Consider the following 16,829-nt stretch of genomic DNA (forward strand, 5'->3'; position numbering starts at 1 on the left):
GTCAAACAATATATATATATATATTTCATTATAAGATTGTTTCTTTAAAATACTTTACACATACAAATAAACATTTCATAAAACTGAGCACGTCTAGTAAGATCTAACATCAAGTGCCATCTTGTGTACTTATTGTAAAACGTATCAAATGTTTTCCTTTATTTATTACCTTTCTCGATATCAGAAGAACCAACCAAATGAATCAGTGTCTTGTGTTGTAGCTGAAACCTAACTCTATCTTATAGTACTATATTTATAATATAAAACATTTCATTGCGTAGTAGTTAAGGGAATGAGCTAAAATGTGTAATGACTTCTGGGTGATGATCCACCTTAAAGGTGCCACACAAAGGTCTCGAAGCAGCACAAATCAACTTTGTGACTTTATTAAAGTACTGTTTAACTAACTGAAAATGCCTACATGGGGTATCTAAATGCCCTTGTAACTAATTAATGAGTTCTCCGGTAAAACGATAAGTTAGATCGAAAATTATGCGGTAATGTTGTACTGTCATAGGATTTACGCATCTGCACAACATTTTAAAGCTCTAGGTAAATTGGAACAGTATGAAATTTAACTGGCGTGAAAGTTAAGTTGGTCAAATTTAAGTTCTACCTAAACAAGCAAATAAACAGAAATTTAACCTGATAAAAACCTGGTAAAAGCAGAAAAAGGTGCGAATGTTTGTTCCTAAGCTTCAACTACACTGAACTTCATTATATATATATACGATCTCTCTACTAGTAATATAATAACCTCACTATTTATTACTTACTTATGGAAACTAACATATCTACAATGCTTGTTCTCTCTGGGCAGTTTGGTTGTCTTTGTCCGCCATTCGGAAAGTAGTCCACGTGTCCTATTGGATATGAGATACCAACGAATCCTTGAACAATTGATCCTCCATTGGTGTGAATAACTTCCACGAAATCTGCGTCTGATTTCTCCAATCCTATCCCAGGAGACAGCTGAGGCAGGGTTTGGAACATGAATCCTGCCGGGTCGAGTCCTACAATTACATTATTTATGATGTTAATAATTGTAACTAGTAGTTTGAATTGTGAATTACAAATACCAACTATCATAGTAACATTATGTGTTTATTAAATACCGTATCTATAAATTGTGTAATATCATACGACAAATTTTCATGGATATTGGGAAAACGAAATGGACTTCTGAAGTGAATTCACTGTGTTGATTGTCTAAATAACAATCCATTACATGCACAACTGTGAAGAAAAACGAATACTCTTACCATATGCATTTTTTTTAATATTTAGCACAGAATGAAGTGTTTTTGGATCAAAAGATCCAAATATATTTCAGTCAAAAATTTTCTTATAGGCCTTGTACCTGGAGAACTAGCGTAACCAAACCCAAACTATCACTTAAGTCAATATGATGTGCTTATTCCGTAAAAAAAAATACGAAAACTTGGTTTAGAGGCCGTTCAAAAAAAATTTATGGCTCCTGATCCAAAAACCAACTATTGACCAAGATTGCAATCTTTTGATGCATTTTTTGGATCATTCCTAAAATTCTTGGCCAAGATGCAATCTTTTGATCCATTTTTTCGAATCATTTCTAAAATTCTTGTGAATATATTTTTCAGAAGCACATCAAAACACGTTTTGCTTATTATTATAACAGACGTACTTTTATTTCTGATACATGAAATGAAATGGATAGAAGTTAAGCTTTACGTCCCGTGTGCTTAAGTTTTACGTCCCACGTTTATGCCGGGTAGGCTAAAGGAGACGGTGATGATGAGTAACGAATGAAATGGTGGAATGAAGAAAGTAGGACGAAACGGGAGAACCCCGAGAAAACTCAAGCACACGGTGTTTGTACACCACAAAGTTGGGATCATGGGGAACCCCATGCACCAGAGGTAAACGCTTTACCACTGAGCTACCTTCTGATACATAATTAATTTTGAACTTTTATTATTCTTCTTCATAAGCATGCAAAAACATGTTAGTAGTGGAAAGAAAATATAATAATGTCTATTAGTAATGGTTAATTTACAAACCAGTACGGGCCAGGACAATATAAGAACCATAGCTGCAGGCGATTTACAAAACTTCGTAAGGCACTTCACTGAAGCGTGTAAATCAGAAATTTTCTGTTCTCTGCTGCGTATTCTGTTTCTTGTTGCATAAACTTTTTCTGACACGTGTGATTGTATCATGGTGATACAATTCTTATGTACAGTGTTGCTAGATCGTTCTATTCTAAACTGTTCTGATTCTCTTCTTATTTTTATAAACATTTTTTGAGTGAGCTACAAAATTTCAGGTACTGAAAACTTTTAATCAAAATTTTCAAACTAAAAATTTTTAACAGATAATTTTAAAAACTTTTAAAAAAGAGCAGACAATTTTAAAACTAAAACATTCAATCAAAAGGAATTAAAATTTTTCAATAAGTGCACAATTTTTCAAACTTGAAAATTTTTAAACAAAATGTTGGAATAAAATTTAAAAACAGTGATCAAAAAATTTAAATAAGAGTGTAAATATATATATATATATATATATATATATATATATATATATATATATATATATATATATTATATATAAAAAATTTGAAAGTAATAATTAATTTTTTTCAATACTTAAAATAAATGCAAGAATTTTTAAAATTTAATCAAAAATTTTCAAACACTTTTAATGAGTGCAAAATTTTCAAAGCTGAACAAATTTTAAACCAAGAAGTTTTAAAATTGATCAAAAAAGTTTACACAAAAGTTTTCAAAACCTTTGAAAATGCTTACCCAATGAAATTGCACCAATTGAAATCGTTTTCTGCTAATGACCTTAGACAATGAGTTACGACTAAAGTACAAAATGTGAAATTGTCGTTGTAACATGTCAAAAGATGTTAGAAGATCAATAAATACATATCAGGTCTCAAGTAATAATTCTTTTCCACCAATGTTTAGACTGTGAGTCGTAGCTACAATCTTAAAATTCAAAAATTCTCAAACTAAAACTTTAAAACAGTGGTCGAAAACTTTTAAGAACATATTTTGAAACTTTTTTTTAAAAAAGAAATAATGATTTGAAAGTAATCAGCCAATTAGATTGCATCAAGGATAACTTTCCGCAAATCACCTTAGAGTATGAGTATGCGTGTAACTACTGTATAATACTAAGATTCAAAAAGTTTTAAACTTAAAAAATTGAAAAAAATTTAACAAAGATTTGGAGGTGATCAGCCAATCAGATTGCAGCTAGAATCAATTTGCACAGATGACCTTAGACTATGAATCATAACTACAATACCTACAACTAAATGAACTACCAATGAAACTAAAATTTAAAGACAGTGGTCGAAAAAAAAAATCAAACAAAATTTAAACAAAACTTATGAAAAAATAAACAAAAATTTGCGTGTGATTATTCAATAAGATTACGATGTTTGTCCACCACAAAGTTCACTTGACACGAGCTAGGATCGAACCAAGAACCCCATGTACCAGAGGTGAACGCTCTACCACTTTCTACCTTTCTACCAATGACCGTGACTGTGTGTTGTAACTAAAGTTGAAAGTGTGAAATTGTTATTGTTACATAAAAATCGTTTTTTTATAATTACCTATCATGTTCAGTGTTCTAAATTTTCTACACCAATGACCTTATACATTAAGTCGCAACTACAGTCTTAGGATTCAAAGTTTAATTTTTTAATGTATATCATAGGTTACAATAGTTATCTATCATATTTCAAACCTAAAACTTCACGAGCTGGAAAAAGCAAACTTACCCCTGTCCTATACTATCATACCAAATTTTTGAATTTGACAATTTTCAAAATTTATTGGAGACCAATCAACTTGAAACAAAGATAAATTTTTCCACAAATGGTTTTAGAGTACAATTCTTAAGGTTCAAAATGTGACATTGTGTATCAGAGGTAGGGATCAATCAATTAGATTTCAATAAAGATAACTTCCCACCAATGACCTTAGACTATATATGAATCGTGACTACAAACCCTAAGCTTTAAAGTATGAAAAAATGTTAACAATCAGTTTCAATAATTGTTTATCACTTATCGTACCCTAAATTTTGATTTTCAAATCCAAAATTTGAAGTTATTCAAATTCAAATTCTGTCTGCATGATCAACCAGTCAAATTGCACCAAAGATAAATTTCGATACACTTTATATATAGCTATTAGAATCTACAACTTTGGAACAAGTGACATGTATTAAACCTAGTTTTCAGATTTTTTGAAAACCTTCGTCACATTTGGGAAACTTACCTTGTGAGACAAGACATATTTCTTAAAAATAAAATAGTTTACCTGTTATTTTTCCAATCTTGATTCCTAGTTTCTGCAGCGTTTTCCCCGCATATCCGGCCATATGTGCTCCAAGACTGAGACCAACCATGTGGAAATCTTTTGGAGAGGCACCCAGAAGCACCATCGTCTCCACAATGCGTGCGATCTGCCTTCCGAAGTATTCTGTAGCTTGGACTGCCCTGTAGTAGTTTCCATGAGCCTCCCGGCTCCAATCCACTAGCAAAACGTTATAGTCTCCCTTTAACACAGAACATTCTATTAAAAACTCTAATAATGCGCTTATAAATGTAATATATAGTATGCTAGTTCATTAATTAATTAAAAGTTTCCATTTATAGGCTGTGATAGCTTAGTGATAGAGTGACCACCTCAGTTGTGTAGAATCCCTGGTTCAATTCCAGCTCGCGCCAATTGAGCTTTACATTGGAGAAGCATCTTCGGCATGTGTTTTAGGCAGGGGGATCCACGACGGACTCCTGAGGGGGACGATGACAGATTCTGAGTTTTCTCTCTCTCCAGGCTTTTGCAGTATTTGTACCCTTGGCGCGGGGGGTAGGGGGAAGAAGGCCCTTTGTACCCCTGGATCCGACTATGATTTTTGGGGGTTTATATTGCTCTCTTTCATTTCCTTTATTCTACCATTCTGTTCATTATCACCATCTCTATCTTCTTTAACCTTGGAGTATAACCGTAGGACGTTAAACTACAGAAAGCTTTGAGTTTAACGTCCCTCTATTATGCCCTTTAGGCTAAGGGAAACGATGACTAAAGCAAGTGAATGATGATGAAAGAATTGTTGGAATGAGAAAGTGGGAGGAAACGGAAGTATACCGCGAAAACCCACGATGTTGTCCGCCACAAACTTACTTCGTCAGGATCGAACCAGTGACCTCACGCACCAGAGGTGAGCGCTCTACCACTGAGCCACCATGACCCCTTAACTATAGAAGAAGAACATTTCCATTAGGTACATTAACAATGGTACTTGGGAAATTATTTGTAATTAAAATTAAATCTTCCTTGTACTATATATCAAAGGTATCTTTCGAGCGTTCTTCTGCTGCTGGTATGGGGGGATGGGTGGAGGTCCTGAAAACTATGAGGATGGCAATGCATGAACGTAATTAGTTCAATTAGTTCCTGTACTCCGCTCAGTTAATATTTAAGAGTATATCTTTGGTTAATATTCATATATGAAGCATCATTAGTAAGACTATTCATGGCTTTGGATTGATTATTTTTACAAAAGAGACACTGACCAAAGATTAAAACCCACTTTATTTTAAATTATAATTTGTAACTGTTTCGGATATCTAGCATATCCTTCTTCAAACAGTATCGAAAATAAATGAAAATACAGACATATATATAGTCATTGTTATGACAAAGTTTAAATTCTTTTAACAGACATTTTTATGAGGGAAGGAAATTTGGATAGCATAGACAAGAAGAAGAAGAAAAAAAGCCCTTGTTGTAACCAAAAATGGTGGAACGTGATTAGTTGGAAAGTGTACAAGAAGAGTTACGGGATTGGCTGAAGGCCTCAGCAAATAGAAGAAAAAATTTTTAAAAAGTACAACAATGACTATATATATATGTCTGTTAAAAGAATTTAAACTTTTTCATAACAATGGCTATATATATATATATGTCTGTATTTTCATTTATTTTCGATAGTGTCTGAAGAAGAATATGCTAGATATCCGAAACCGTTACAAAGTTTAATAATTTAAAATAAAGTGGGTTTTAAGCTTTGGTCATTGTCTCTTTTGTTAAAATGAAGCATCAAACAGATTTTACCATTAGACTTAGCTGGTTCCTTTAGTCTTTTTGACTATCAGTCAGACTCAGGAATATATTTTTTTAAAAATTGTTTCACGATAGTTTTAGTAAAACACATATATATTTAATTATATTTAATTTTAATTAAATATTTCATATAGGCCTATATTTTTTGAGGCTTACGAATCATATTTTACCCATGTCATGGAGTTTAAATCAGTAAATCATGAAGAACTTAATTTAATCCCCCAATCCCCAGCTGGAATTTTTAAATGAAATTTCCATACATTTTTATAAAAATTAGCTATTAGATTTTGATAAAATATTATATATATATATATATATATATATATATATATATATATATATATATATATATATATATATATATATATAGCCTATGTGTTTGATACTTGCTCATAATTCCCACTGGTCGGGGCTAAAATCCGTTAAAAAATTGAGTGATGAATTTACCTAATTACTAACTCTCCGAATTTTGATTAGTTTTAACTTATTTCTTTTTGTATTTTTGAAAAACTCATGCAAATGAAGGAAATTTGTCGTAAAAGCAATACTCTGACATCTGCCGTATGTCTGATGTCACTTGTAAACACTTGTTGTCTTCTACACACTAAAAGCAGACCTGTAATACATTTACGTATTCCTATATGCATTTATTTGGCTGCTTTCACTGGCGTAATTACACACCATGTCCCTTAGTTTACCATATATAGTCCGCTGTTTATTAATTGTTATAAGCAAAATGTGGGTTATTTCTTGCGTATGTAGTTTGACATTTAATAGGTATCGCTACAGTAGGTTAAGTTTTAGCAGAAAAAGCCAGAGGCGTCTTTTTAAAAGTAATTTATTAGGTTTAGATATTTCTATTGGGTCAATGAAATTAGACAAATTCTATGAGCTAAAAAAAAGTTGCTAATTTATTATGGACTCTTCAAGTAAAATTTATTCTTTTTTAAAAAAAATCTTTTTCAATAATTTTAAAACAATTCAAATTAAAACTAGAACACAAGTGTCAATGATTATGACATTGATGTACGCAGGAATTTATTTCGGGGAATAATGTTGCAATGAGACGAGACTTCAGATTGTCTCGTCTCGTCTCGTGCAAAGCATGTCTCATCTCGTGTCTCGTCTCGTAGCAACACTAGAGCGGTTGAGGTCCACATAAAAGAGCTGTTTGCCAAGTGGGTAAAATTTCAACTTTTAACCAAGTTTGATTTGGTTAACAGCACAACACACAACACGACTACAATCTTCCAATTGCGATTGCTTAGTTTCGACTGAACCAGTAATAAATTACTACAAGAGGAATATTTGTCAATACCATCGGTACAGTCGAAAGGCAAGCCTTGTCCATTTATTCTGAAATCCTTTTCTCAAAACCACTGGCGCCACTTCAACAAATAAGGGTCCCTATATGATTTTCCGATTTCAAAAATGGCTTAGGTTCGAATAACATCATAAAACAATAAAAAAAAAATACTGCTCAAACCAGCATCCTTTCAAAATTCAGTATCGAAAAATAGTGACACGTTTCTGTCTTTATTTGGAACCAGAAAGGTCATGAAACAATGGTTAGTTACTGATAAAACTGCCATTAAGAGAACTTGTACTTCTATAACAGGATTTGTATACATAGATATCCCCACCAGCCCACGGAATGAAATCTTCTGAAACACTAATCTCGATGAATGCATTAACATTGTACTTGAATCTGGAGCACTATCACAAAAAACAAAAATTAAATTTGAATCGATTGAAAGATGGAAATGAAAGCTGTTTGAAAGAATCATTAAAAAAGATAATTTTAGGTATTCCTTGTTCTTTGTAGGATAGTCCTTATTTCGAATAATAAACGCTGGTATATATATCGAAGGCAAATAATTTATCCCGAGTTAATAAATTTTTAAACAAATTCAAAGACTGTGTTTGCATTTTCGAGACACGACACGAGACGAGACATTTCACGAGACGTCTCGTCTCGTCTCCTGGCAACACTATCTGGGAAGGAGGTCCAAAGATTTTGGTGAGGTCCAAATTCAATATGCGGATTAATTATATTACAATTCGTAAAAAGTATCTCTAAAATCAGACTAAATTTACAGAAAAGTAGGAATTTCAGGTGGAGTCCGGACCCCCACGATAGATCCCCTACGTATGTTACTGGTTATGAAATATTCATAGAACGAGATCTTGACTTAGTTTTACCGTTTATATTAAACAAGCACACACACAAATTTTTTGTTGGGAGCGATTCAATGTTTGGGGAGGGGATATTCCAATACTACAAGACACTGAATCTATGTAGGATTTAACCGATATTATTTAACACCCGAAAAGACGATAAGTAATTGTAAAGTACTACCACATATATTCTCAGGAAAGAAAATGATATAACTTGATTGCTTTAAAAAACAGAGAAAAAAGGGTACAGATGAAGTATAAGATCAAATCTTTAGGATACACCAATCATTTCTTTCCTAAACAAGTTTTATTAACAAAGTCCATGTAGAAATATATGTCGAGTTACGAACGAGTTTCTGCTGGGAAAGGGGTTCAGACTAGTGGTGGGCCCAAAACCGGGTTTTCGGTTTTCCAGGAAAACCAAAACCGGTTTTTAGAAATGTTCAAAAACCGATTTTCACCTAAACCAGTTTAGGTTTTCTCCAAAACCGGTTCGGTTTTCGCCGAAACCGGTTATCGGTTTTCTTCAAAACCAACTCGGTTTTTCACTGGGTCCGTTTCGATTTTCTTCAAAACCGGTTCCAGTTTTTTTGTTTCAAAATTAGTTCTATTTCTGACCAGAATAGTGTTTTGTTGTTCTCTGTAAACCGATTCCGTTTCCACAGACCTAGTGCTATGTATTTTCCAAAAGTTTTCACCGAAGCCAGTTTCGGTGAAAACCGAACCGGTTTTTGGAGAAAACCGAAACTGGTTTCGGTGAAAATCGAACCGGTCGCTTTTTCGGATTTCGGTTTTTCTGGAAACCGGTTTCCAGCTTTTATAAAAACCGGTTTTGCCCACGGGCGTCTCTGGCGGGGAGACGAGGGGGACGCGTCCCCCAAATATTTTGAAGTACAAAATATTCAATATTTTATTCCAATTTAATTTATTTAGTACCTAGGTATAAACAATAATAATTATATTTATTTGGAATATAATATTCATGCTGCGAAATGATTACAACAGAGTTCTTGATATACTTCAGGGGGTCCGTAATGGTAAGCAGAAAGGTAGCAAATGGAATCGAAGTAATAAACAGATTGGGCTGGGTACAGTAGTATAATTTAAATTACTTTCTTTGATATCCCCCCCTAAAAAAATTACATGCCCATTAGTAGTTCAGGCCCGGTGGATATCCCTCATATGGTTGCTCCTCTGATACTAAACTAAACTTTGTACCACTACAGATTACAAAGCCGACCAAATGATACACGTTCAACTCGGTAATATGCTCAGCATAGTATTTAAAGCCTCCCAAAATAGAAATTTGCTATTTTATAACTCAAATATTCCTAGCTCCTTCAAGCTGTTGAATCAACACTGATTTCTTTTTTATGCTGCATATCAGGGACATACGTATGGGGTGGGTCCTGCGGGGACGGATACTGCCAACATCCCGAATTTTCTGTAAATTTATACTAATTTTAGGGGAGATTTTACAAATTTTAATAAAATTCCTTGTCATATTGAATTTGGATCCCCGAAAATCTTTTGACCGCCTAAATAAATTCCTGAGTGTGTGCTTGTCGCTAATGGAAATCTCACACTACGAGATGAACCACATCACAAGCACAAGAGCTAATGCTCTCGGCTAAACTTGGACATTGGTTCATAATCAGCAATGGGGAAATTGGATATTATTCTTAAGGCAAAATAAGATAACAAATATATCATATGCGAGACCAAAAGACGATCACTCTTTCATTTTCCTTTAGGTTCGTCCATCTTTAAGATGCAATGGGTTCAAGAGGTGATTCACGATTATGTGGGAAACTGGAAAGATGGCAGCTTCTCCTTGCAGGAATTTGAGCATCATTGTGCCCTATGTGGTGGACGTCCATACTTTTTTCTTTAGAACGAGTTTAAGAGCATAATAATATGTAGTCTTGTTATTAAAAAAAAAAAACGATCAAATTACCTTTGAAAAACCTTGTATTACTCACACAAATGCGAATTCTCTTTAAATTTGTTTCAAAACCACAGCGGCAAAGTTTGGGAGGTGATTCCTGACACCAAGATAAGATAAAAAGTATAGACCAACCCGGGTGCACAAATGCTTTCTTTCGGAGTTATAGGCAGCCGAAAACGTTAAAGGTCCATAGCTCACTATGGGACCTACCGTAGGAGGGTCAAGACTTCACTTAGGTACTAATATATGTCCTATCCAAGAATACATGTTTCAGATTTCTAAGGTACTCGTGAAACAATTTTTATAGAGGGAGTTTGGCTACGGGCATATAATTTGAAGTATACTCCAACTACACCTATAAAAATTGTTCCGGAAGTACCACAAGATTCTGAAACTTGGATATTTGGATAGAGCACATACTAATTCCTAAGTGAAGTCTTGACCCGACTACGGTAGGTTCTATAAGATAGGAACTATGGACCTTTAAACTTCATTTTTTCACGTTTTCGAAAAGAAGCATTTGTGCACCCAGGATGATCTATACTTTTTGTCTTATCTTCGTGTCAGGAATCACCTCCCAAACGTTGTCGGTGTTGTTTTAGAACAACCTGTATATACACAGTCATCTATTTTCTAAACCAATGATGATCATTATTTCAGCACTGTCATTTCACATTTTGCTTGAGAGCTGCAAGATTTTCCACAGGCATAATAGTTTGCGTCTTTCATTAGTGGACAATTGATTGAAACATACTGTATATATTTCTCAAATACAGAGGAGGGGCAATTCCTCTGTTTAGCCTCTCCAAATGACGGCTCTGAACCAATTAATAGTGTGAAGCAAGCCAGAACCAAACGAGAACTGGCCCTGCGATATCATTTTCATTATCACCTTCCACCATGCCCCAGTGAAGTAACGGCTCAATATGTGCGTAAGTCATACATTTTTTGAATTGCTGCATTTCTTGGTTTTCTTTCTGCGTCGTTGATTTGAGTTGAGTTGATTATAGTTTAGCGTCCCGTTCAGAAGCGAGGCTATATGAGACGTGGACCTACTGATTAACGTGGAATCCGAACCACATGAGCTCCCGCCGGGAATCGAACACCTTTCTGCGTCGTGTCATAAGGCCTAAGCAGTAGCGTACGCAGGAATTTATTTCATGGGTTGGAGTCCAAACTCAATAAGGGTATTTTATATTAAAATTCCTAATACTACCATTAAAATTAGGCTAAATTTACACAAAAATCGAAATTTCGGGGAGGGGGGTCTGGACCCCATTACCCACCCCCTGCGTACGTTTTTGGGCCTAATCTACTAATATTTCAAATTAATTAACTAATGTACTCTGCAGTTTGCTCAAAATTGACACGCTGTATCCCTACGTATTTTGCAGAATGAGCTTGAAGTATTACCCATGAAACGAGAAACTTGTATTCTTTGTAGAACTCTCGTCTCATTTCGATCTAAACTTTTCTGGTCTTGTAAAGTTATGTGCAAAATTTATGTCCTGATTTCCTTCTTAATTTAATCTAGGAGCTATCAGAATCCTTTTGTGTCACAAGAGGTCCACAAACGGTGTGTTATAACAACATTACTATTGAAATATGTTTTGGAAATATTTACGTACCATTAAAACCTTGATAAAAGCTCTGCATTGCGTACGAACCATTATTTTTTAATCGATTTATAATTTTTTATACTATGAATCGTGTAACACTAAACCAAGGTTTGAGATATAATATATTGGAGAACTAGCAGGGCCGTAACTTATGGGGGGCAACTGTCCCCAAGGGAAGCTCCCCGCCGTTCGAGGGGGTCCATTTAAAGACTAAATTTTCTTACTTCAGTTACGATAGGAACATGAAATTATAAATGAAGCATCAAACAGGTTCTCTACATTACTTAAGCAAAACACCACCAAAAAAGATAAATAAAACAAAAACGAGTCGTGGGGGTCATTTCAGTAAAAAAAAAAAAATGTCTACTATTAGGGGCCCTAGAAATAACCTTTATTCGTATGGCTTTGAGATTTGTCAATATTGTGCTCTTAATTAATTTGTCATGTATGGAACGGGCCAAGGGTTATAACTAATGGCCCCGCAGACCTTGCCGTGCGGGAGGGCCTACAGGCTCCGGGAGCCTATAAGTAAGAGAAAAATGGAAATAGGGGCCCAAGAATTAGAAAAACAACTTTTCTAGGGGGCCCAACTATTGCTTGCCCCCCAGAAAAAAATCCAAGTTCTGGGTCTGAGAACTAGTGTTAGAAATGAGACTAGACAAGATTCTCATCTCGTCTCGAATTTTTTTAAAAAATGTACTTCTGATCTTGGACAAGTAAATGGTTAATGAATATATTTTCACGATTAAAAATCAAGTCTCGATTCAGATGTATTATTAGGACCAGCTGTGCTCGCCGACGGACATCCCTCATACGTGACGGCCTAACATGGCCATAAATGCCGAAAGCCCAGAAATCTAATTCCTAATCCTAATTCTAGTGACGGCCTAACATGGTCATAAATGCCGAAAGCCCAGAAATATAATTCCTAATCCTAATCCTAGTGACGGGCTAACATAGTCATAAATGCCGAAAGCCCAGAAATCTAATTCCTAATCCTAATCCTAATGACGGGCTAACATGGTCATAAATGCCGAAAGCCCAGAAATTTAATTCCTAATCCTAATCCTAGTGACGGGCTAACATGGTCATAAATGCCGAAAGCCCAGAAATCTAATTCCTAATCCTAATTCTAGTGACGGCCTAACATGGTCATAAATGCCGAAAGCCCAGAAATCTAATTCCTAATCCTAATCCTAGTGACAGTCTAACATGGCCATAGATGCCGAAAGCCCAGAAATCTAATTCCTAATCCTAATCCTAGTGACGGCCTAACATGGTCATAAATGCCGAAAGCCCCAAATCTAAATCATAATCGTAAATCTTCCTGTTCATATTGTTAAGAGAAAGAGCAAATCATTATTTTCTTTTTTCATATTTATTCGCGGGCTGGATCCGGCTGGAAGGCCACCATTTGGCCATCACTGTTCTAATCATAATTAACATAATTTTAAACTGTAAAATCCATTAATAATGCTTACCACTGTGTTTCAAAGTTTCTTTTTCTTTCCTGTAAGATGCACGAACTGGACCATCAATCTCCCTATTTATAAATGTTTATCTTTTATTACAGTTACAAGCAGCGCCACTTTTACTTCAGCATAGCGGTTCCGTGAACTATTTACTATGCTTAGGCATATGAACGTAGTACAATTTCCTCTCACCAGATGTCAGAACAAACTTATACACTACCAGCTGCTATGGAAGATTACTACATTTTCTCATTCTGACAAGACCTCCGCTAAATAAAGAAAATAATTGTATGGAGATAGTTACATATACCATATTTTTTAAAAGCTTTTTTGAAGTGGATGGATGCATTGTTGATTAATAGAATAGCTTACAATTTTTTGCTTTTCATGTTTTATTACTAAGAATTGAGTTGCACCAACATAGACTATAGGAATGCTCCACCGTTCATATAGATAATACAGATTGTTTCGGAAAAAATAATTTCAGCTCCAGAATATTTTTAATAAAACATTTGTTCGAGGGTCCATGTTCCGTTAAGGGGGTCCAAAACTAACCTAACCTAACCTAACCTAATATAACGTTATATTATGTAATCAAACGAAAATCAGTGGAAAGAATGGGAGAAATTGCAAATTTCGTGTGAAAGAAATTACTGGACCCCCTTAAAGGAACATTCACCTGTTCGACTCCTACATCTAGAACCGATTTTCGGGGAACTCACTAGAATCCACTTACGAGGGAATCTATCCAAGTGTAACTTTGACTTCGAGTCGAGATTATGGCCGTTGGATACCTTATCCCAAAAGAACATAACACGAAAAGGGATACATCCTCGATTGCAACCGTTGCAGAGATATAAGCGTGAAAACTTAGAAATTGAGCTCCATGCTATACATTACAAAGTCAGATTCCGGGTCAGATTTTTCGGAAACGGTCAGGTAAGGAAACTCAACGAATACATATCAAATTAGTGTGGGGAGCCCAGAACCTTTTGAATGAAAAATTTGTGTCTCCGGGGCACTCGCAGGGTCTCAGGCTGGGTCCAACTCAAAATTTACAAATGGAACCGGGGATCAAGTAGCATATTGTATGAAAGCTATTGTTAAATAAAAGAAGATAGAACAAATCTCAACTCTCTGCGATAACTCTGTGCAAACGGGCAACTGGTCAAAATGTCAATACAACCTACGTCAGAAAATCTATGGCCATAACAAAACAGAAAAACACGTTTAAAAGTGCAAGGTATTGAAGTAAAGCAAACTGTTGCAGTCTCTCTTTCTCAAAAGCACCCTCCGATAAATTTTATTTCTGCATCATCATTCCAACTTTCTCCAACCCCACAACTTGAAGGCCTCACAGTTTCAAGGTTACTCCTTTTCGTCTTTACCATCATGTTTCTCGTTCAGCAAATCCCCCGATAGAAATTTCACACCAACCTTGATTTCACAGTGCAATCTGTGGTCCCGATGCGCGAAGCATATACCGTTGCGTTTTGACCTTCTCACCCTCCACGACGATTGCGATTGACAATGTATCCTTTCTCTTCTAGAACATGAAATCCAATGGTCATGGTCATTCTATGGTACATTGGTTATTCGAAGTCACACTTATACTTGGATAAGATCCGTTGTGCGACTCTGTGAGAGACTGCAGTAATTTGCTATACTTCAATACCTTGCACTTTTAAACGTGTTTCTCTGTTTCGTTATTGTCGCAACTTAAAGGATTTAGAAGCGTGGCCATAGATTTTCTGATGTAGGTTGTATTGACATTTTGACCAGTTGCCCGTTTGCACAGGGTTATCGTAGAGAGTTGAGATTTGTTCTATCTTTTTTTATTTAACAATAGCTTTCATACAATATGCTACTTGACCCCTGTTCCATTTGCAAATTTTGAGTTGGACCCCGCCTGGGACCCTGCGAGTGCCCCGGAGACACAAATTTTCATTCAAAAGGTTCTTGGCTCCCCACACTAATTTGATATGTATTCGTTGAGTTTCCTTACCTGACCGTTTCCGAAAAATCTGACCCGGAATCTGACTTTGTAATGTATGGAGCTCAATTTCTAACGTTTCACGCTTATATCTCCGCAACGATTGCGATCGAGGATGTATCCCTTCCGTGTTATGTTCTTTTGGGACAAGGTTTCCAACGGCCATAGTCTCGACTCGAAGTCAGAGTTACACTTGGATAGGTTCCCTCGTTAGACCTACTCCTATGTATACCATTACCATTAACAACTCGGGCAATAAATGCTTAATTAATTATTCGCACAAGTGTTACGCACAAGGAAGAAGCTGGACAACCATCTATGACCACAAATGATGACAATATTGACTGTACAGTGACTATTGATAAAGTTAGCATATCGTCTGGAAGTTAGTCATGGTTTCTGATCGTTTGGACAAGGTTCTCGACCTAACAGGGGCGGATCCAGGAAGGACTTGTTTGTGTGTGTGGGGGGTGGGGGTTGTAATATTGCTACTTAGAGCTACTTTTAAGAGCTCCAAACTCTGAGATGGGTTTTATTTATATGTATAAAATAAGGAAGTTTCCTCTTCGCCCTCTCCTGGATCCGCCGTTGCGACCTGAGCTCCCTCGTGGCTAAGCGGTTAGCGTACGCGGCTTTGGCGTGGGAGACCCGGGTTCGATTCCCGGTGGGAGCTCATGTGGTTCGGATTCTACGTTAATCAGTAGGTCCACGTCTCATATAGCCTCGCTGCTGAACGGGACGCTAAACTAAAATCAACTCAACCCGCCGTTGCGACCTACTGATAAAACACTTCACAGTTAAGGTTTCCAACTGGCCGGTTTATCACCAGCCTGGCTGGAAATATTGCTGTTATTTAATTAAAGTCGGTGACCGGTACAAACTTTTTACCAACTCCTTTATGACCGTTCTTTTATTTTTTTTTAAATTTGTATCTAGTTCGAAGCAATTCCATCTAGTTCGAACTATAGATTTAAAAAGTATATTTCATTCTGTAAATCCAAAACTGTCACCTTTCACCATCTATCAACAATTGATATATTTTGTTCATCTGTTTAGATAATTTTTAAGAGATGACAGGAATTCTATCAGTGAAAATTTGAAATTTACTTGTAAGGAATTTTATACATTTATTGAGAGTGAAAAAGGACTTCTTAAAGCAATTTCCTGTAATTGAAGTATAAGTTTAAAGAATAAATTTAATTTCCAAATCCAAAACTGTCACGTAAAGATTAATATATCTAGTTTTGTTCACCTGTTTCGATAATTTTAAAGAAGTGGCAGTTACTGGTAAATACAATAAAATGTTGATTGTCGATTTCAGTTTCTCATTTATGGCATAATCTGTATATTAGGCTTATTAGTGAATGTACAAAGGATATGCAGAATACAGGTGCCAATGCACTTTTTTTTTGTTCACTATATTACTTTTCCTTCCCATGGATGGGTTTGACAGAAATACTTCACACTTATATTAGACCTATATCACAG

General features: G+C 35.5%; 1 protein-coding gene across 1 annotated transcript in view; it reads right to left on the reverse strand.

Annotated features, from left to right (window-relative positions):
- LOC145672735 (pancreatic lipase-related protein 2-like) overlaps positions 1-16,829 on the reverse strand; it is a 78,735-nt gene that overhangs the window by 50,186 nt on the left and 11,720 nt on the right. Inside the window, exons 3-4 of the mRNA XM_081741910.1 lie at positions 4,323-4,560; positions 777-1,013 (exon numbers count right to left, since the gene is read on the reverse strand). Coding sequence (XP_081598036.1) covers positions 777-1,013; positions 4,323-4,560 — 475 coding nt within the window. The remainder of the gene's footprint in view (positions 1-776; positions 1,014-4,322; positions 4,561-16,829) is intronic.

Source organism: Thermobia domestica, chromosome 16 (assembly GCF_964235325.1).
Source record: "Thermobia domestica chromosome 16, izTheDome1.hap1.1, whole genome shotgun sequence".
NCBI classification, from domain to species: Eukaryota; Metazoa; Arthropoda; class Insecta; order Zygentoma; family Lepismatidae; genus Thermobia; species Thermobia domestica.